The following is a 23327-nucleotide window of genomic DNA, read 5'->3' as shown; positions in this document are numbered from 1 at the left end:
TCTGATAATAGAACATGTTGGGGACAGTAACTACTCCTTCAGAAGGTTCATCCAACTCATTTACTGCATATTGTAAGTTTCTGAGCCAATCAGCTAGTGTCTTGATAATGTTGCGCACTGTGGACAAATGAACATCAAGGTCTTGAGATGAACTTGTAACCTTGGAATTATTGTTATTATTCAACAATTTTGGCTCTCATGTCTCAGATAGTTCTCTTCTCTTTGTGTTCTCCATGCTTATTGTGGCACACAGAGACATAATGAAAAGATTGAGTCAACTTCTCCCCTTTTCATCTGGTTTCAGATGCGATTTTCATATTGCCCACACCTGTTACTTGCCAAACTTAAATTTTAACAAGCATCACATGCTTCAAACAAAGTGGTTACCCCACAATTTTGGAAAGGTGCCAACAATTTTTTCCAAGCCCATTTTTGGGGTTGTGTGTGAAATTATGTCCAATTAGCCTTTTTTCCCCTAAGTTTTTTGTTTTGTGTCAATTCACACAAAAGGAAATCAAATACGTGCAACTGACATAATTTTCTGGGATAAATACTTCATTTAGATGAGCCATGCATACAAGGGGGGGGGAGAAGGGGGAATGAGCCATGCATACAGGGGGGGGGGGGGGGGGGGGGGAGATGAGCCATGCATACGGGGGGGGGGAGATGAGCCATCCATACAGGGAGGGGGGGGTGGGGGGGAGATGACCCATGCATACAGGGAGATGAGCCATGAATACAGGAGGAGGAGATAAGCCATTCATATAGGTGGGGGGGGGGCTGGAGATGGGCCATGCATACAGGGAGGGGGGAGGCCATTATACAGTATTGAGTATCATGGGAGATGAGCATCATGGGAGATGAGCCATGGGAGCGGGAGTCGATGAGCCATGCAAGCGGGGAGCCGATGAGCCATGCATACAGGAGGGGCGGGAGATGAGCCATGCATACGGGGGGGGAGAAATGAGCCATGCACACAGGGGGGGGGGGGGAATGAGCCATGCATACAGGAGGGGGAGATGAGCCATGCATATAGGGGGGCGGAGATGAGCCATGCATACAGGGAGGGGGGAGATGAGCCATGCATACAGAAGGGGGGGCCATTATGCAGTATGGAGCATCATGTTGGGCCATTATACAGTATTGAGCATCATGTGGGGTCATTATACAGTATGGAGCACTATGTGTGGCCATTATACAGTATGGAGCATCATGTGTAGCCATTATACAGTATTGAGCATCATGTGGGGCCATTATACAGTATTGAGCATCATGTGGGGTCATTATACAGTATGGAGCATCATGTGTGGCCATGTTTTTTGGTTTATAATTATTGTTTATGAAACAGTGTGATCAGCAGTGCTAAATGGGTGTGGTTGGGACGTGGATATGGGTGTGACTAGTTGTGAAATGGGTGTTGTCAGAGGTGTGGCCCAAAATGTGCCGCGGCGCGCGCCAAAGTTTAGCCCTCTTTCACCTCCTTCAAATGTTGGGAGGTATGCTACCGCATTTGCTGGATCACAGCAAGTGCTGCAAATCCCACAGGGAATGAATGAGGCCAAACGCAGTGTTGCCGTAAGTAATCCGTTACACAGCAGATACGGAAAAACTGCCGGATCTGCTGCAAACGGCTACTTTCACATCAGCGATTTTTGCCAAAAGTCACTGCCGATAGTGTCATACTCAAGGGGGAGGCAGCACTAAAAGTGCCTAGGGCAGCAGAAACTCTAAATACGGCCCTGCATACGCGCATCACATTTGGACGACTATGGTGATGTGGTACCAAATAGCAGCTAAGCAGGTTCGCAAAATTTTCTATCATCACCATATGTACCGCCCCGAAGGATGGTGGAAATATCCAAACGGCTCTTGGCAGTTAAGAAAAAAAAAAAAAGGATGACAGCCATCCATTATGTATGGGGAGCTGAAAGCATAACAGTCGTTTAAATTTTTTATTTTAGGAATCTCATACATTAAGACAAACTGTGATATATCTTATCAGATAAATCTGCTTCTTTCTCCACCAGGACTGATCATTGTCAAAATTCTTAATTCATGGTAAAATCTGTATTCAGTGAAGGCAGATAGTTACATTACTGAGCTAGGAGATGGCAGCTGCTATTCCTATGTAATGGGGTGTAGGAGCTCTGCTTCTAGCTCCTCCCTCCCACATAGAGATAACAGTTGGTGCTGATATGATTCTATCTCAATATAAAAATCGGTCTTCACACGAGACAGATTATACCCAGGAATTGAGTATTTTGAGAATGATCAGTCCTGGTGGACAAAGAACTAGATCTCTCTCAGAAAATATTCTACAAAGTTAATTTATTTTCATGTATACTACTGATTCATTAAATAAAAATTAAAAACGATGGCTACTCTAACAACAAACTTGATACACTGATAACACATGGAAGCTACAATACTAAAGTACCATAAACTGTATCAATCATTTTTGTGACCTTAAGGGTAAGTTCATACAGGGCATTTTTGCTGCTTTTTTTTCCTGCAGCAAAACCTGATCTTCTTGGCAGGAAAGAAGCTTCCTCAAAAACGCAGGTTTTGGTGCATTTTTAGTGCGTTTTTTTTCTCTCTTTGTCTAATGTCCTTGAATTGTAAGCAGCAAAAACGCAGCAAGTAATGATACCTGCTTTTTTTCAACACGCATTCAAGTCAATGGGTGAAAAACGCTGAAAAAACGCTGAAAGAAGTACCAGCAAAGCCTATGAGATTTCAGAAGTCTCATGCACACACTGTTTTTTTTGTGTGATTAGTATTTTGTGCTTTGCTGCGTTTTTTGGACATAGAGCATGTCACTTCTTTCTTTCTCTTGCGTTTTTTTTCAGCGTTTTTCACCATTGACTTGAATGGGTGTTGAAAAAACGCAGCAAAGATGCAGGTATCATTATTTGCTGCTGAAAATTCAAAGACATTAGCATGGACAGAGAGAAAAAAAGCACCAAAAACGCACATAAACCTAGGTTTTTGACACAGCTCTTTCCTGCCAAGATGATCAGGTTTTGCTGCAGAAAAAAAAGCAACAACAACGCCTTGTGTGAACTTAGGCTACTTTCACACTAGCGTTAACTGCAATACGTTAAAATGCGTCGTTTTGCAGAAAAAACGTATGCAGCAAAATATTTTGCTGCATACGTTTTTTCCCCATAGACTTGTATTGGCGACGTATTGCGACGGGTTTGCATTCGTCGGTATACGTCTTTCGACGGATGCGTCGAAAAGAGGCGACACGTCGTCTGGAAAAAAGAAGATTGTAACGTTTTTTGTCTCCGCCAATAAAACGTGTCTCGGCGCATTCGTCGGCATGCGTCTTTTGCTAGAATGAAAGTCTATGAGCGACGGATGCGTCGAGACACGTCGTACGACGCAATGCAGCGCTGCAATACGTTTTTTTCTACTGAGCATGCTCAGAAACAGGTGTTTTTATCTAAATGGCCAGACATCCCCAAATCTATATAAACCTGGTCTGGGCCTTCAACCCCCACATATGCCAGCAAGACTCAGAGAGAAGAAGAAGCCTCCAGCCAGCCGGACACCAAGAGCCCAGCCTGGACACCAAGAGCCCAGCCGGACCCCAAGAGCCCAGCCTGGACCCCAAGAGCCCTGCCGGACACCAAGAGCCCAGCCGGACCCCAAGAGCCCAGCCTGGACCCCAAGAGCCCTGCCGGACACCAAGAGCCCAGCCTGGACACCAAGAGCCCAGCCTGGACACCAAGAGCCCAGCCGGACCCCAAGAGCCCAGCCTGGACCCCAAGAGCCCTGCCGGACACCAAGAGCCCAGCCTGGACCCCAAGAGCCCTGCCGGACACCAAGAGCCCAGCCTGGACACCAAGAGCCCAGCCGGACCCCAAGAGCCCAGCCTGGACCCCAAGAGCCCTGCCGGACACCAAGAGCCCAGCCTGGACCCCAAGAGCCCTGCCGGACACCAAGAGCCCAGCCGGACACCAAGAGCCCAGCCTGGCAGCAAGGACCAGACACACTACAACAGTGTGAGTATATTGCCATTTGTGTGTGTGTGTGTGTGCGCATTTGTGTATGACGTACTGACTATAGCAAGAGCTTATAAAACCTGAATCCAACCTGAGGCCTGCCGTCATCCTGCAACAGCCATTGCCATGCTACAGTCCAGATCCACCGTGAGGCCTGCCACTGTGAAGATATCAAGCTCCAGCCGGAGGACTGATGGCCGTGTGTGTGTGTGTGTGTGGGTGTGTGTGTTTATTTTTGTACTGCTGTGTGCTTTTCTATGTATGTGTTCACGTGCCTGCACCTTATTATGCCTTCGTCAATATTGCGACTGTTCATGTGTTATGCTTGCGTTATGACTTGGCTTGCAGGTATGTTTGTGTGCGTCTTGTTGGTTGCATGTGCATTTGTCAATGCCATATTGGTTAATATTGATTTTTGATGTATTTACTAATTAAGGTACCGTCACACTGAGTGACGCTGCAGCAATACCGACAATAATCCGGATCACTGCAGCGTCGCTGTTTGGTCGCTGGAGAGCTGTTACACAGACAGCTCTCCAGCAACCAACGATGCCAGTAACCAGGGTAAACATGGGGTTACTAAGTGCATAGCCGCGCTTAGTAACCCGATGTTTACCATGGTTACCAGTGTAAAAGTAAAAAAAAAAAAAAGGTAAAAAAAAAAATATCCGCTGTCTGTCCCCGTGCTGTGCTTCTCTGCATTGTGAGCGCCAGCCAGCCGTAAAGCAGAGCAGAGCGGTGACGTCACCACTCTGCTTTCCGGCCGCTGTGCTTATACAGGGCAGAGAAGCAGAACGCCGAGGGACAGACAGCGGAACATAAGTATGAAGTGTTTGTGTTTTTTCTTACTTTTACACTGTTAACCAGGGTAAACATCGGGTTAATAAGTGCAGAGCCGCGCTTAGTAACCTGATGTTTACCCTAGTTACCAGTGAACAAATCGCTTAATTGGCGTCACACACGGCGATTCAGCGATGTCTACATAAAGTCCAGCAACGAAATAAAGTTCTGGACTTTCTGCAGCGACCAATGACATCACAGCAGGATTCTGATCGCCGCTGTGTGTCAAACTGAACGATATCGCTAACCAGGACGCTGCAACGTCACGGTTTGCTAGCGATATCGTTCAGTGTGACGGTACCTTTAAGGTACCGTCACACTTAGCGACGCTGCAGCGATACCGACAACGATCCGGATCGCTGCAGCGTCGCTGTTTGGTCGCTGGAGAGCTGTCACAAAGACCGCTCTCCAGCGACCAACGATCCAGAGGTCCCCGGTAAACCAGGGTAAACATCGGGTAACTAAGCGCAGGGCCGCGCTTAGTAACCCGATGTTTACCCTGGTTACCAGCGTAAAAAAACAAACAGTACATACTTACATTCAGCTGTCTGTCCCCTGCCGTCTGGTTCCTGCACTGACTGCTGGCCGGAAAGTGAAAGTGAAAGCACAGCACAGCGGTGAGTCACACAGCGATGACTCACCGCTGTGGCTGTGCTCTGCTTTCACTTTACGGCCAGCATTCAGTGCAGGAACCAGACGGCAGGGGACAGACAGCTGAATGTAAGTATGTACTGTTTGTTTTTTTACGCTGGTAACCAGGGTAAACATCGGGTTACTAAGCGCGGCCCTGCGCTTAGTTACCCGATGTTTACCCTGGTTACCAGCAAAGACATCGCTGAATCGGTGTCACACACGCCGATTCAGCGATGTCTGCGGGGAGTCCAGCGACCAAATAAAGTTCTGGACTTTATTCCCCGACCAGCGACAGCACAGCAGGGGCCTGATCGCTGCTGCCTGTCACACTGGACGATATCGCTAGTGAGGACGCTGCAACGTCACAGATCGCTAGCGATATCGTCTAGTGTGACAGTACCTTTAGTATAGTGTTTTGTGCACCTTTTTTTTTTTTTTGTTTATTAAAATGGATGTATTATTGCAAAGTCTAATGGTCTGCAGCTTGAGGTTATATTTTTTTTTTTTAAATTTACTTAACCATTCCCATTCGATGTACTTGTATTTTAAAATAAAGAGCATTTCTTCTCCATTGTGATTTAAAAAAAAAAAAAAAAGAAATAAATTATATATTAATAAAATGTTTCTTAAAAAATTGTCCGTAGTATAATTTCTTAAAGGTAAATTTAAATCAGGTGTATGTACCAATGGTTACACATGCAATACAGAGTTGTTTGAGTGGTCATTTTTTAATAAAGGTTATCCTTTGAAATTTTATTTCGGGGAGGTAATTTTTTTTTTTTTTAAAACATAAAAATATTTTTAAAGGTGTCTCACAGTTTACCTTTTTTTGTTTTTGGGACATGGAAAAGAATGGTATAACGTGCACCAGTTTTTGGGTTTGGGTGTTCACATATTTTTCTCATTTTAACATGGTGTTTAGTGGTAAACATTACCTATTTCTGCTTTGGTCTAACTTTCAATCCATTATACTTATTATATTGCAGATAGAGTAGGGACCACACTGACCGGCATAAGCCACCTGGACCACAGCCACCTGGCCCACATCCAGAAAATCTGAAAAGTAAGTTTTGAAGACCCCAAATCTGCTACTTCAATGTGTAGAGCAGATTGCAAGTGTCTTTTAACTTACAGACCTACCAGGACCACAGCCACCTTGACCACAGCCACCTGGACCACAGCCACCTGGACCACAGCCACCTGGCCCACATCCAGAAAATCTGAAAAGTAAGTTTTGAAGACCCCAAATCTGCTACTTCAATGTGTAGAGCAGATTGCAAGTGTCTTTTAACTTACAGACCTACCAGGACCACAGCCACCTTGACCACAGCCACCTTGACCACAGCCACCTGGACCACAGCCACCTGGACCACAGCCACCTGGACCACAGCCACCTGGCCCGCATCCAGAAAATCTGAAAAGTAAGTTTTGAAGACTCCAAATCTGCTACTTCAATGTGTAGAGCAGATTGCAAGTGTCTTTTAACTTACAGACCTACCAGGACCACAGCCACCTGGACCACAGCCACCTGGACCACAGCCACCTGGACCACAGCCACCTGGACCACAGCCACACAATGTCCTCTTCCGGCAGCCCTCCTCCACAGCAACAGCAGGTATCGGTAAGTAAAAAAAATTTTTTTTTTTTTTTTTTAAAATTTACATCATTTTGAGTCACTACATGCATTTATTATGTTTCAACAGGAATCAGAATCCGATGAGGAGCTGTCGGAAGGGACCGAGACGGGTGGAGACATCGAAGTGGAGGAGGAACCAAGTGTAAGTAGTGGTGAAACACTTGCTTCACACATCACACTGCACCGTACACAAAACAGAATTTCATATATAACGTAACACAGAAAACATATACATACATTAAAGCTAATTTTTTTATCCTTTATTTCAGTCTCCTGCTGCTGCTGCTGCTGCTGCTGGTGCTGCTGAACGTCCAGCACAGCATGAAGGTTCTCCCAGGCGCTCCCAGAGTCGGCGGACTCGACGCCGCGGTCGGCCATCAGTGAGTCGGTTTTTTGTGGGGCTTCAATTGTTAATTTTTTGCTTTCAGTCTACTAATTTTTAATTCTTTCTTTTTTTTTTGTTCTAACAGGCTTCACAGTGTGCTCCCGAATACGATTCAGATATCGATATTGAAGCCCTCATCGAGGAGGTTCGTGAACGGGAGCCACTGTGGAACATGGCTGACCGCAGGCATGCTGATACCAGTGTCACCCGTCGGCTCTGGTTGGAAGTATGCCGGAACATCTTTGCGAGGTGGGAGGACCTTCTTCCACAGCAGCAGAGCAAACTATGTAAGTATTCACTTTTCAGTGATGTTTTGAGCTGAATGTAATGTCTTGCATTTACGAATATTTTTTTTTTTTTCTTCATTCCTGTCTTCACAGGTACCAAGGTTAGGAAGCGGTGGCGGTCATTGAGGGATCGCTTTAAGAGGGAGTTTAACGAGGAGATGCAGGCCCCGAGTGGCTCAGCAGCAAGGAAGAAGAGGAGGTACAGATATGGCCCGAACCTCTCCTTCCTGAGGGAAACCATGCTGAGTAGAGTGTAAGTATTCAACATCACAGTAAGAACCTGTCTAATCACAAAACTTTTGTTTCAGTCCGGCCTTTTTCATATCAATATATTAACTTATTTTTTTTTCTTTCACAGCACCTACTCCAGCCACCGTGCGCCTGCATCTACCTCTGCACCCTCTGAAGCGATCCCTCCTGAGTCCGCCACCGGGGACCACGTCGGTAGGCCCCACACCTCTCACCCCTCTGTCCCCTCCACTTCATCCGCCTCTACCAGTGGAGTGCAGCCTTCCTTACTCGCATCTGATGGTCAACAGATAGCGTTCCCTTTACCCCACCCCTCTGACCCTGCCACCTCTACACCACCGGTAGGTTCATGGCGGCAGCGTCAGAGGGGTCAGGAAAGGAGCTATGCTCCTGAGTTCTTGCATCTAAATGCAGGCTTCCAAAATTCATTTAAAATTTTGGGAGAACAAGTGACTGCTGGTTTCAGCATGATGCAATCACGCATGAGTGAAAACCACCATGAAATCAGCAGTCGCTTGGATAGACTGCATTTAGATGTAAGTCAAGCTCCAGCCAATCTTTTTTTTCAGTCCATGCTCAGGAGCATGGAAAAGCTTTCTTTTGATCAGCAGATGCGGGTAATGAATAGCTGCCATAACGCTCTGCTGAAGGTAATTAACGAACCCCAATCTACCCCCACACCTCCCCACACATCCCAGTCCCAATTTCAACACCATGCCCCACAATATCACCGCCAGTCCCAATATCCACATCACTCTCAATATCAACATCAGTACCAATACCCAACCCGGCCCACAACCCAAATGTATTCACCCGTGTTTTCTTCATCTTTGCCCAGCTTTACTTCCCCAGTAAGTTTTCCACCTACCCCAACACAACACCACTCTGGTCAGCCTCCTGTTTTCCCCCCCCCTTCCACTACAGACGCAACAGGTAGGGTTTCCCCAATCCCACCTACCGACGTGGTCCAACCTTCCAGCCCCTCCTCCCATAGTTACTCCACCCAACAATACCAGGACCTGTGAACCTGGAATGTACTTGTACATATTTTTTTTTTGCCAAAAAAAAAAAAGGTTCTTTAAATTACCAAAAAAAAAAATTGTGTGGGAAAATTACCCACAAAAAATATATTTTTTGAAATAAACATAATTCTGGTTTACAATCTACTGTGTGTGTGTGTTCATTAATTAAGGTAAATATGAAAGGTTAAGTGAAAAGAAACACCAGACGTTTTCAAGGTTTAACAAAATGGTTTTATATTATATTAGCAAGCAAACCACACACACTCTTTTTTTTTTTTTTTTTTTTTGTGGCAGTTGCTACCAAAAAATTTTGGAAAAAAAAAAGAAAAAAAATTAAAAAAAAGTCACACAATTATGTCTTGCCATGGAATCCGCCCAACAGGTGACAAAAAATATTCAGCAAACTGTTCCCTCATCCTAGTAACAGAACCGGTGGAGCGAACAGAGGCACTTCGGTAATCCCACAAGGATGTCTCCAATTGTTCGTCATCCAAGGTAACGGGCTCCTTTGAAATAACAAAATTATGGAGCACCACACATGCCTTGACAACATCGTCTACAGTTTTTGTATCCAGTTTTATTGCCGTCAGCAGAACTCTCCACTTTGCCGTCAAAATACCGAAAGAGCACTCTACCACTCTTCTTGCTCTGGTAAGACGGTAATTAAATACCCGCTTGGTGCGGTGTAATTCACGGCTGCTGTATGGTTTCAGTAGGTGCGGCGACAGTTGAAAGGCTTCATCACCTACACACACATAGGGCAAGGCTGGTTCACTGGTTCCTGGGAGCGGTCTTGCTGGCGGGAAATTGTATGTATCTCCATACAGGCAGCGACCCATCGGAGAGTTTTTAAACACTTGGGAGTCGTTGGACCGGCCATACGCTCCTATATCCACAGCAAGGAATCGGCAGTTGGCGTCAGCAATAGCCATGAGTACAATTGAGAAGTATTTTTTATAGTTATAGTACTCTGATCCTGTTCCTGCCGGTTTTGCAATCCTAATGTGTTTGCCGTCCACAGCACCAACACAATTTGGAAAATTACACATTCGCTCAAATTGTTCGGAACTTCTCATCCAGATTTCCATTGTTGGTTGTGGGATATACTCCGGCTGAAAAGTGTTCCAAATCGCACGACATGTGTCCTTCACAATTCCGCCAATAGTGGAAATCCCCAGCCGGAATTGGAAATGGAGTGAAGTCAAAGACTCACCCGTAGCTAGGAAGCTGCAGGGAAAAATAAAAAAAAAAATTTAAAAAAAAAATTGCACAGACCATCAACCAAGAAAAACAAGTGGAATGGCCTCAAATAAACCAACAAATTACATGCTACAGTAAATGCGGCGCAATGTGTCAGCGCAGTATTCTCTGCAGCATGTAATAACATTCAATATGACCAATGACACAAGAAAAAAAAACAAGTGGAATGGCCTCACATAAACCAACAAATGACATGCTACAGTAAATGCGGCGCAATGTGTCAGCGCAGTATTCTCTGCAGCATGTACTCACATTCAATATGAGCAATGACATAAAGAAAAAATGCTTACCGCAGTGTCACCATGAGCCGCTCCGCCGGTGTGATGGCAAGCCTCATCCTTGTGTCCTGCCTTTGGATGACATCCTCTATTTTTCCAACCAAATAATCGAAATGTTCCATCCTCATCCGTACATAACTAAAGAATTTTTGGGGGTTGCACCGCAACTCCAGATAGAGAGTGGACTGGACACCCCTGGTCATCCGCAGCTCATTGATTGGATGTATCCAGAATCGTCGCCTTCTCCGTTGCATCATCCGTCTTTCTGCTGCCGCCTCCTTCTCCCGCACTATGATATCCAGGCGATTCGTCTCAAATATAACTTCAGTAACCAAACTCGAAATCCTCCCAATTACACCATCCATCATTGCCACTAAACTAAAACCCTCAAAGATGTGCTGTAAATACAGTCAGTATATAGATTTCCCTAGTTTCCAGTAGCCAATCAAATTTTGGTGCCTCCCATTTTAAAAACGGATCCGTCGTAAAAACGTATGCAACGGATGGAAAAAACGTATGCAACGCATCCAGCATTTCAACGGAACCGTTTATCGGATTTGCGACGGTTTTGCGACGGATCCGTCGAAATGCTGTATTCGTTGCATACGTTTTGCAGTTTTTTGACGCATCCGTTTTTTCGGGAAAAAGACGTTTTTGGGACGGATTGCAGTTAACGCTAGTGTGAAAGTAGCCTTACCCTTAACCTTAAAGTCTGCCGTGGTGTCAGATTGTAAGAAAAAGTGTTAATATCGCAAGAACGGTTGTAAATTTTAATTAATAGTAAATTGCAAAACAGATTGTCTTCACAAGAACTATCTGATAATACCCCTCTATGAAGATTGGAATCACCCTTTAAATCTTTGGGGTTACTGTGACAATCCATGAAAAATAACAAAAAACAGTTCCACTCAACGTTGCAAAGGTGGCATATGATTGTATTATATGTGTCCCCAAGGCTACCTGTATATTGTAGATCTGTACGGTGGCAGCACTAGAAGACATAGGTGGTCTTGAATTTTGTCCCTGAGCCTGAGCTCGTGCCAAAGCTTGTTGGGAGACCAGCATAAGCTGCCCATTGCTACTCTTTATAAGAACAGTACCTGCAGACAAGAAAACACAGTCAATACAGTGCAAATAATGAATGCAAAATGTGCCCCAAAGCCCCACCTTTCCTGAGCACTGCAGGATGCTAATGTGTGGTATATCTACCAATGCCTGCAGATTACATCCCCTTGGAAATCTATAAGGACATCTAAAGAAGATCTTCATGAATAAGCACTATGAGACACCAACACAAGCAACAATGGCACCAAGGGTATGTGCACACGTTCAGGTTACGTCAGGATTTCTTGCAGAAATTTCCTGACAAAAACCGGACATTTCTGCCAGAAAACCGCATGCGTTTTTAGCGTTTTTACGCTTTTTTTTGTGCGTTTTTTCCCAATGCATAGAATAGCTTTTTTTACCGCGATGCGTTTTTTCGCAGAAAAAAAAACGCATCATGTGCACAAAAATTGCAGAATGCATTCTAAATGATAGGATGCATATGTCTGCGTTTTTAATGCGTTTTTATCACGAAAAAAAAGGCAAAAAAACCTGAACGTGTGCACATACCCTTAGGGTATGTTTCCAAGTGGCGTATTTGCATGTGTTAATTGAACCATGCGGAATCACCACATCCTTTACATAGAACGGTGCTATTTATTTTGCGGAGACTGAGGCCATGGCCTGAGTGTCTCCACAACATAGACAGGCTGTGGTCTAGAAAGACACCCACCTGTGTGTATACGCAGTTTTGCCACCTGTGTTTTTGTACACATAGTGGATATGGGATTTCATAAAATCCCCTCCACTATGCTGTAACACCTGGACGCTACTACTGTACGCAGCGTCCAATCCGCAGCAAATACGCCACGATGTAAATCCATCTGAAGGGGTTAAAATATTTTACAGCCAGGAGCTCTGCTAATGCAGCGGTGCTCGTGGCTGCAAAACCCCGGGGAATGAAGGTAAAGTAGGTCAATGACCTATATTTACCTAGTGAGGCGCCCTCTGCTGGTTGTTCCTCGAGCGTGGGAACTTTCCTAGAAAGCTCCCAGGCTCGAGTTCATATGAGGACAACCAGCAGAGGGCGCCTCACCGCGAATGAAGGTAAATATAGGTCATTGACCTACTTTACCTTCATTCCCGGGGGTTTTGCAGCCAGGAGCACGGCTGCATTAGCAGAGCTCCTGGCTGTAAAATATTTTAACCCCTTCAGATGGATTTACATCGTGGGACGTTACAGATCTTCGGAAGGTATGAATATTGTTGGTTTATTATTTTTTCTTTGTTACAGAACGAGGGTCTTCAGGTGGATTGAGCGTACAATAAAATATTACAACAACCGTTGTGTTTATTTCATTAAAATACTTTTTAATAATGTGTTTGTGTTTTTTTTAACCCTTTACTACTATTGGATTAATAATGGATAGGTGTCATAATTGACGCCTCTCCATTATTAATTTGGCTTAATGTCACCTTACAATAGCAAGGTGGCATTAACCCTTCATTACCCCATATCCCACCGTTACACAGGAATGGGAAGAGAGTGGCCAAGTGCCAGAATAGGCGCATCTTACAGATGTGCCTTTTCTGGGGTGGCTGGGGGCAGATGTTTTTAGCCAGGGGGGGGGGGGCAATAACCGTGGACCCTCTCTAGGCTATTAATATCTGCCCTCAGTCACTGGCTTTACTACTCTGGCGGAGAAAATTGCGCGGGAGCCCACGCCAATTTTTTCCGCCATTTAACCCTTTAATTTAATAGCTAGAGCGGCAAAATTTTGCATATACACACTACTAACATTAGTAGTGTGGAATATGCAAAAAAAAATGGGGATATGAGATGGTTTACTGTATGTAAACCATGTCTCATATCATGTCGGGTTTAGGAAGGAGATAGCAAAAGCCGGCAATTGAATTACCGGCTTTAAAGCCATCTCGCGCTGTATGAAAACAGTAATTAGACCTACTGGTAATTGTATTTCCAGGAATCCATCCTGACAGCACACTTGAGGACGTCCTTCTTATCCTTGATGGGACAGGAAACACGAGAGGTTAAAAGGACCCTCCCCCTACCACCCTTCAGTGCTTTTCCAAAGTAACACATCTGGATGGATGCAAAAACAAAGGTTTATTCCAACAAAATAATCAATCATACAAATGTTACATCACATGAGTATAAAGATCATACATTAGGGAGGGAACTAATAGTGCTGTCAGGATGGATTCCTGGAAATACAATTACCAGTAGGTCTAATTACCGTTTTCCAGGTCACCACCTGACAGCACACTGGAGAAATACCAAAGTAGACTGGTATTTAGGGAGGGACCACTGCTTGAAGTACCTTTCTACCGAAAGCCAACTGAGGTGACACTACATCTAACTTATAGTGTTTAGAAAAGGTACTAAGGCTAGACCATGATGTAGCTCTGCAGATCTGATCTGCCGTTGCCCCTCCTTTCTCTGCCCATGACGTGGCCATGGCCCTAGATGAATGGGCTTTGATGTTGACCGGGGAATTTTGCCCTCTAGCTTTATAAGCTAAACTGATTGTGGATTTTATCCACCGTGCGATGATCGCTTTAGACGCTGTTTTCCCTTTATTTGGAACCCTGAACTGGACGAACAAATTGTTGTCCCGTCTCCAGGGTCTAAATAAATCAAGGTACCTAAGTACCGTGTCTCTTACATCTAAGTTGTGGTAAAATCTTTCCTTTTGGTTTTTAGGGAACTGGCAAAACGACGGTAAAACAATCTCCTGATTCATATTAGTATCTGAAACGACCTTAGGGAGAAAAGCCGGATCGAGTCTAAGTACTAATTTATCCTCGAAGATCTGCAAATATGGATTCTGCACCGATAGAGCCTGTGGCTCCCCCAATCTTTTAGCCGACGTGATCGCAACTAAAAATGCGGTTTTAAGGGAAAGTTTGTTGATTTCTATATCCCCTGTTACATCCCACGCCTGTTCACATATGAAATTTAGAACTAAGTTCAGATCCCACGGCGGGACTGATCCTCTAATCAATGGTTTTAATCTCTGGACTGCTCTAGAGAAACGACTAATCCAGGGATGGGCGGATAGGGAAGAATCGAAGAATACACTCAGGGCCGCTATTTGGACCCTTAATGTACTCGGTCTAAGACCTTTTTGAAACCCTGACTGCAGAAAGTCAAGAATTTTGGGGATATTCGGATGGTCAGTATCAACTGTCGTCTCTCCGCAAAAAACCCACAGAATCGCTTCCATATTTTTGTATAGATAGCCGATGTCACCGGCTTCCTGCTGGCTTGAAGGGTAGAAAAGACGTCATCTGAAAGCCCTTTTGCCCTCAAGACCTTCCGTTCAGGATCCAGGCCGCCAGCTGAAGTGCTCTTGGATTCTGGTGTAGAACTGGACCCTGTAGAAGAAGATCCTCTCTTTCTGGTAACAGGAGGGGTTTTTCCACTGACAGTTTCCTTAACAATGGAAACCAACTTCGTTTCGGCCAGTGAGGAGCTATGAGGATGACTTTGGCCTCGTCCTCGCAGATCTTCCTGAGCGTCCTCGGGATCATTGCTAGAGGAGGGAATGAATACAGAAACCCGCGGTTCCAGGGTTGTGAGAAAGCATCGATCGCGGCAGGATTTTCCCAAGGGTTTAGGGAGTAGAAGATCTTGACCATTGCATTTCCTTTTGTAGCAAATAGGTCCACCGTCGGCTTTCCCCAACGTTGACACAGATCTCTGAACACCTCGTTGTTCAGTTCCCACTCCGTGGGGGATACGCTTTTCCTGCTGAGGAAATCTGCCAACTGGTTCTTGGAACCCTCCAGGTGGACCGCCGAGATTGACAGAACCGACCTTTCTGCCCACCTGAATATCTGTTCCGCCAGGTCCTGTAACGCAAGATGTCTTGGACCCCCGTGATGCCGCAGAAAGGCTACCGTTGTCGTGTTGTCTGAGAAGACCTTCACGTGTTTGTTCTGCAGCAGATGCTGCGCCGCCGTTAAGACCTCCCAAACCGCATGTAGTTCTCTGTGGTTCGATGACTGGTTGCTGTCTTTCCTTTCCCAGCGACCTTGAAAATATCTTCCTTGTACATGACCTCCCCAACCGAGCTGACTGGCATCTGTTGTAACTGATACGCTCGGTGTTTGAAGCCATGGCACCCCCAGTCGGAAGTTTCTGGAAAGGGTCCACCACACCAGAGATCTTTTGACCTGAGAAGTAAGGTTCAGGGTCCGGTTCAGTGAGTTCTGCCTTCTGTTCCAGCTCCTCAGAACTCCCTGCTGAAGCTGTCGAGAATGAAACTGGCTCCATCTTACGCAAGGGATACAGGCCGTCATCAGACCTAGTATTTTCATCCCGTCTCTTATCGTATTTCGGCCTCGAGAGAAGTGACGGATCTTCTTTATTATACCTTCTAGCCTGTCTTCTGGAAGAAAGGACATTCTTGCTTGTGAATCGAGCATGACTCCCAAGAATTTTATTCTGGGTTTTGGAATTAGATCTGATTTCTCCCAATTTATAATCCATCCCAGATTCTCTAGTGTTGAGATGAGGGACTGACAGTTGATCCTGAGCTGGACTTCTGAGTCTGCCGCTATTAAAAAGTCGTCTAAGTAGGGAATCACCATTATATCCTGATTCCTCAGGAAAGCGACTACTTCCACCATAAGTTTTGTAAAAACCCTGGGAGCGGAAGCCATGCCGAAGGGGAGACAGCGGAATTGGAAATGGTAGATCTTTCCTTCCAAGTTTACCCTGAACCGCAGGAACCTCTGATGACCTAGATAAATGGGTACATGGTAATATGCACTCTTTAAATCTAGAGTGCACATTACCATGTATTTTCCCAACAGAAGGATGGTAGACCGAATCGACTCCATCTTGAACCTTTTGTAAAGGACCCAATTGTTCAGATGTTTCAAATTTATAATTGTCCTTGATTCTCCCGACGGTTTTGTTATCGTGAAGAGATTGGAGTAGTGACCCCTGCACTCTTCCCGAGGGGGTACCGGAACAATAGCCGCCATTTTTAAAAGGTCTTGAATACCTGACCACATGGGGGATGATAATTTTAGATGGGAGCTGGACACCATGAATCTTTCGGGAGGAAGGGATGTAAATTCTATTTTGTACCCCTGGGATACTATCTGTAAGACCCATGGACTTCTTGTAATCTCCCTCCATCCTCCCAGGAATTCGGCCAGACGACCCCCTACTCTGATGGCGTCATTTCCTGCGGTAGCTAGACCCTGGTCCCGAGTAGCTCGCTTCTTTGTTTTTAGGCCTGTTATCCCCTCCTTTCTGGTAGCTCCATCTACCCTGTTTTCCCTTACCCCTGTAATTGGGTTTTTGATTATAGCGGGGTCTCCGAAAGGGCTGGAATTTTTTAGGCTTTTCTTCTGGAAACCCTTTCTTTACGTCTGCGGCTTTTTCTAAAATATCGTCGAGGACTGGTCCGAAGACCCTGCCCCTGGAAAAGGGTATAGCACATAATTTGTTTTTAGAATGCATGTCACCCGACCAGCTTTTGAGCCAAATAGCTCTTCGGGCTGTATTAGATAGGGATTGACCCCTAGCCGTAAACCTAACAGACTCTGCAGATGCGTCTGCCAAAAAGGTGGTTGCTAACTTTAGCAAAGGTAGGGATTTCAGGATAGTTTCCCTGGGAGTCTTGGCTATCAGTTGATCTTGAAGATCATCTAACCAAAGGTCCATGGAGCGGGCCACTGATGTCGCTGCAATATTAGCCCCAATGATCGCCGAAGAACTCTCCCAGGCCCTTTTTAAAAGGCCGTCTGCCTTCCTGTCCATGGGCTCTTTTAGATTGGAAGAGTCTTTAAAAGGAATTGCAGTCCTTTTGGATACTTTAGCCAAAGGTATGTCTATTTTTGGTATATCGACCCACTCTTTGACTTCGTCTGGATCAAATGGTAAGCGAAGTCTGAAGTCCTTAGGGATAGTCAGTCTTTTCTCGGCTTCCTCCCATTCCTCCAGAATCATGGATCTGATATGGGAGTTTACAGGGAAGACTGTAGAGGTCTGTGAGCGCAAGCCCCCAAACATCTCATCCTGAACAGAACAAGACGGCTGAGGCTCCTCGATTTGCATGGTATGCCGCACTGCTTCCAACAGTTCTCCTGTGTCTGCGCAGAGAACAAATATCTTCTCCCTTTCTCTGGAGGATCTCTACTCTCATCTTCCTCCTCTACCTCCGATCCACAGGATGATGAGTCTTCAGTGGAGTAATCGACCCTCGGCCTTTTCCTTGGCCTCTCAGAAGGTGAAGGCGAGACTTGAGGGAGTACCAGACTTGAAACTGAAGCCTGAACTTCCTCCCTTATCATGGCTCTCATATTTGTCATAAGAGACGCCTGTTCCTCTCCTATGATTTTGCAGGTGCATGCTTCACATAGGGGTTTCTGCCAGGAATCCTTTAGCTTAACCGCACAGATAGGACACTTCTTATTCCTACCGGGCTTCTTTACCGATTTCTCGGACAAGGAGGCTGCCTATAAAACAATATATATATATATATATAGCAAAAACTAGCGTTCCTCTTTTTTTTTTTTTTCAGGGCTTCCCTACTTACTAGCGCTGCCGACTCCTGCCCCTCTGCTCTAGCTGCGTCCTCCATGATGCTCTAGAGATCGCTACTGCCCCTGCACCATACCTTTTTATTCTGTTCCTCTGTTCAAAACAGCGCTCCCGCGCTCTCCACCGCTCTTCCTCTGCACTTCCTGTTGCAGAGACGCCGTCCGTCCCCCTCAGCCGCCAACCGGAAGTGACGCGCGGCCGAAAAGAGAGGAAGGTGCGGCGAGGATCTGGTTCCCCCAGCGGCCGCATGGAGACGCCGGCATCTGCAGAGGCCGCCGCTGGGATCGCTCGCACCAGTGGACGCGACGGAGAGATCGAGAGCCCCCGCCAGGGAGAAGCGATCCCCTTACCAGGAGCAGCGCTACACTGATAGGCCGAGGGACCCTCGGGCGGGTGTCAGCCAGCAGGTGTCTCATGGAGGGAAGGGTGAGGCAGAGCCCCCCCGATCCACATCCCCCCCGCAAAGAACGGTAGATCCTCCCGTCCGTTCCTATCCATGATGGGACAGGAAAAACACTGAAGGGTGGTAGGGGGGAGGGTCCTTTTAACCTCTCGTGCTTCCTGTCCCATCAAGGATAAGAAGGACGTCCTCCAGTGTGCTGTCAGGTGGTGACCTGGAAATAAATATATATATATATATATATATATATATATATATATATATATATATATATATATATATATATATATATATATATATATATACACACACACACATATACACATACATATACATACACATACAGTATATGTTTTTTTTTTAACACATGGATCCCTTGTATGTCCGTATGTCGGTTTTGCAAGCCTGCGAGAAAAACACGCAGTACGGATGCCATACGGATTACATACGGAGGATGCCATGCGCAAAATACGCTGACACACCCTGCCTACGGAGGAGCTACGGACCACTATTTTGGGGACTTTTCTGCGTATTACGGCCGTAATATACGGACCGTATTGTCTTATGCCGAGTGTGACGCCGGCCTAACAAAGCATCTGCCGACATGATTGGTGGGGAGTGTGCATCGACTTAGGGCTTCTTCTCACTTGCGAGCAACTCAGATGAGTCTCGCATGATTAAAACCCGGCTCTGCACCCGGCATGGAGATCGGAGCGTGCGGAAACATAGGAATACATGCAGCCGCAGACTCCGCTCCTCTGTGCCGGTAGCAGCGCCGGGGTATTGCAGTGCTAAGCTCATCTGAGTCTCGCACAAGTGAGTATAAGCCCTTAGGCCACGTTCAGTAGTTGCTCACTTTTTACCTCAGTATGTGTAAGCCAAAATCAGGAGAGGAACAATCAGGGTATGTTTCCATGGTCAGTAAACACTGCGTGTTGAACGCTGTGTACATCCGCAGCGTCCAAATCTTACAGCATAGGGGATGGGATTTTAAGAAATCCCATATACACTAAGTGTGCACAGACGTCAGCGGATGACCCGCAGAGACGGACATGCGGCGCACGTTTCCAGACCGCAGCATGTCTATTTATCTTGTGGAGACGCTCAGTCTCCGCAAGATAAATCTCACCCACACAATGGTGAATCCGCACAGTTCAGTGAACACAACCAGATTCACCTGTGTTCAAAAGTCGGCAGCACTTTGGACGGAGTGGACACATGCTGCCGATTACTGACCGTGGAAGCATACGCTCAGAAGAAAAGTATAATGGAAACCCGTCACCACTTCTGTATTTATCACCACTCCTGGTTTGGGCTTTCAGATACGGAGGTATAACACTGACCAAATACTGACTGTGGCCTTAAACGCCACGTGGTTACGTGGACGCTTTGAGGGTATGTGCACACGTCCGGATTTTTAGCGGTTTTTTTTGCGGAATTTCGCCATAAAAAACGCTATAAATCCGCTAAAAAAACGCTAACATTATGCATCCTATCCTTTATAATGTACTCCGCATTTTTTGTGCATATGTTAGCCTTTTTTCCCGCAAAAAAAACGCATACCGCAAAAAATCCGGACATGCTCTATCTTTTTGCGGGTTTTCTGCGGATTTCCTATTAAAATGGACATTCCGGAAAAATCCGCGCGAAAAAAGCACGCGGATTTCTGGCAGAATTCTCCAGATTTTGTCAGGAAAAAATCCTGACGTGTGCACATACCCTTATTCTTCAGGTTTCTGTCCATGGCATAAAGCAATGAAGAGGAATGTCCGCCGGTGTGCAGGCAGCGTGTACCTTGTTCACACATTGTTCAGCTTTGTTCACACTGGCCACTAAACAGAAAAAGCCAAGACAAAATGAGCAAATACCCTGCAGTAACTCAATGGCAATAGTGCATAAACATAATATAGGGCGCTGTAACCCAAAAATACACCAAGTCCTCCATATTAGTGAATGGTGGGACACAAAAGTGAGATCCTTCCTGCTTTCCTAGCTGGGACCGGACAGCTGGTGCCCTGTACAATCTCCTCCAGCCGCTGTAATGAGGGCCGGCAGTGGAGCACAGCCGGCAGTACTCACCAGGGGGGATCTGGAAGTTGGCCGGTAGCTGGATGGCGGCCGGAGCCGCTCTGAGGGGGGCAGCTGGCGGCGCTGTCATCTTTGGAGCACCTGTCACTTTCCTCACCAGGGTGCAGACAGCCGCGGGCGCCGCCGGCGCCAGCCCGGCATTATCGGGGGGCTTAGCGGTAACAGGCACAGCGCTGTAACTGCCGGCAAGCACCGGTGCCAGCCCACGGCTCCCCGCAGCTGTGGCGCTGGTAGAGGCTTGGCTGGCGCTCATGGCATACAGGGCACGGCGGTCTGTGGTAGTAGTGTGCTTCACAGTGTCAGTGTGGTGTATACAGAGCCGGCACAGTCACACACGGCTGCCCATCCCGGGACGCTCCCTCCGCAGAGCGCGGCAGCCATGCTTATAAGCAGCTCGCCATGTGGTGGGGCCGGCGCCGGCTCTGAGGTGAGGTAAAGTGCCGGCAGGGCGGGGCCGCCAGAGTGACGCGCGGTGATTCCGCCGTGTAGTGAGGCGTGTGCCGGCACACCGAGTGTAAGGTTATGACCCCCACAGTCAGTGTGCCCCTAGCCCCCTGCAGAAGCGGGAGATGCAGGTCTCTTTTTCACGGTAACATGCGCAATGCTGTGATCACACACTCCGGTGCTGAGGACTCCACACCATCTGGAGGGGCCACAGGCGCACACTGTGCAGGCACAGCCACATTAACCCCTTCATGACCCAGCCTATTTTGACCTTAAAGACCTTGCCGTTTTTTGCAATTCTGACCAGTGTCCCTTTATGAGGTAATACCTCAGGAACGCTTCAACGGATCCTAGCGGTTCTGAGACTGTTTTTTCGTGACATATTGGGCTTCATGTTAGTGGTAAATTTAGATCAATAAATTCTGCGTTTATTTGTGATAAAAACGGAAATTTGGCGAAAATTTTGAAAATTTCGCAATTTTCACATTTTGAATTTTTATTCTGTTAAACCATAGAGATATGTGACACAAAATAGTTAATAAATAACATTTCCCACATGTTTACTTTACATCAGCACAATTTTGGAAACAATTTTTTTTTTGTTAGGAAGTTATAAGGGTTAAAATTTGACCAGCGATTTGTCATTTTTACAACGAAATTTACAAAACCATTTTTTTAGGGACCACCTCACATTTGAAGTCAGTTTGAGGGGTCTATATGGCTGAAAATACCCAAAAGTGACACCATTCTAAAAACTGCACCCCTCAAGGTACTCAAAACCACATTCAAGAAGTTTATTAACCCTTCAGGTGCTTCACAGCAGCAGAAGCAACATGGAAGGAAAAAATGAACATTTAACTTTTTAGTCACAAAAATTATCTTTTAGCAACAATTTTTTTATTTTCCCAATGGTAAAAGGAGAAACTGAACGACGAAAGTTGTTGTGCAATTTGTCCTGAGTACGCTGATACCTCATATGTGGGGGTAAACCACTGTTTGGGCGCACGGCAGGGCTTGGAAGGGAAGGAGCGCCATTTGACTTTTTGAATCAAAAATTGGCTCCACTCTTTAGCGGACACCATGTCACGTTTGGAGAGCCCCCGTGTGCCTAAAAATTGGAGCTCCCCCACAAGTGACCCCATTTTGGAAACTAGACGCCCCAAGGAACTTATCTAGATGCATAGTGAGCACTTTGAACCCCCAGGTGCTTCACAAATTGATCCGTAAAAATGAAAAAGTACTTTTTTTTCACAAAAAAATTCTTTTAGCCTCAATTTTTTCATTTTCACATGGGCAACAGGATAAAATGGATCCTAAAATGTGTTGGGCAATTTCTCCTGAGTACGCCGATACCTCATATGTGGGGGTAAACCACTGTTTGGGCACATGGTAAGGCTCGGAAGGGAAGGAGCGCCATTTGACTTTTTGAATGAAAAATTATTTCCATCGTTAGCGGAAACCATGTCGCGTTTGGAGAGCTCCTGTGTGCCTAAACATTGGCGCTCCCCCACAAGTGACCCCATTTTGGAAACTAGACCCCCCAAGGAACTTATTTAGATGCCTAGTGAGCACTTTAAACCCTCAGGTGCTTCACAAATTGATCTGTAAAAATGAAAAAGTATTTTTTTTTCACAAAAAAATTCTTTTCGCCTCAATTTTTTCATTTTCACATGGGCAGTAGGATAAAATGGATCCTAAAATGTGTTGGGCAATTTCTCCCGAGTACGCCGATACCTCATATGTGGGGGTAAACCACTGTTTGGGCACACGGCAGGGCTCGGAAGGGAAGGCGCGCCATTTTACTTTTTGAATGGAAAATTAGCTCCAATTGTTAGCGGACACCATGTCGCGTTTGGAGAGCCCCTGTGTGCCTATGCATTGGAGCTCCCCCACAAGTGACCCCATTTTGGAAACTAGACCCCCCCAAAGAACTTATCTAGATGCATATTGAGCACTTTAAACCCCCAGGTGCTTCACAGAAGTTTATAACGCAGAGCCATGAAAATAAAAAATAATTTTTCTTTCCTCAAAAATGATTTTTTAGCCTGGAATTTTCTATTTTGCCAAGGCTAATAGGAGAAATTGGACCCCAAATATTGTTGTCCAGTTTGTCCCGAGTACGCTGATACCCCATATGTGGGGGTAAACCACTGTTTGGTCGCACGGCA

General features: G+C 45.9%; 2 protein-coding genes across 2 annotated transcripts in view; one reads left to right on the top strand and one right to left on the bottom strand.

The window, feature by feature from the left end:
* The window catches only part of TAF4B (TATA-box binding protein associated factor 4b), a 248083-nt gene extending 226974 nt beyond the window's left edge, over positions 1–21109 (bottom strand). Inside the window, exons 1-2 of the mRNA XM_069731234.1 lie at positions 20707–21109; positions 11561–11700 (exon numbers count right to left, since the gene is read on the bottom strand). Coding sequence (XP_069587335.1) covers positions 11561–11700; positions 20707–20968 — 402 coding nt within the window. The 5' untranslated portion in view covers positions 20969–21109. The remainder of the gene's footprint in view (positions 1–11560; positions 11701–20706) is intronic.
* LOC138642769 (uncharacterized) lies at positions 7003–9113 on the top strand. Its single transcript, XM_069731235.1, has 6 exons — positions 7003–7104; positions 7187–7261; positions 7389–7499; positions 7590–7791; positions 7885–8044; positions 8150–9113. The coding sequence occupies exons 1-6, from the start codon at positions 7060–7062 to the stop codon at positions 9063–9065; spliced, it is 1509 nt and encodes a 502-aa protein (XP_069587336.1). The 5' UTR covers positions 7003–7059; the 3' UTR covers positions 9066–9113.
* Positions 21110–23327: the final 2218 nt, after the last annotated feature.

The sequence above is a fragment of the Ranitomeya imitator genome, chromosome 6 (assembly GCF_032444005.1).
Source record: "Ranitomeya imitator isolate aRanImi1 chromosome 6, aRanImi1.pri, whole genome shotgun sequence".
In the NCBI taxonomy this organism is placed as follows: Eukaryota; Metazoa; Chordata; class Amphibia; order Anura; family Dendrobatidae; genus Ranitomeya; species Ranitomeya imitator.
This window is presented reverse-complemented; position numbering and strand designations above follow the sequence as displayed.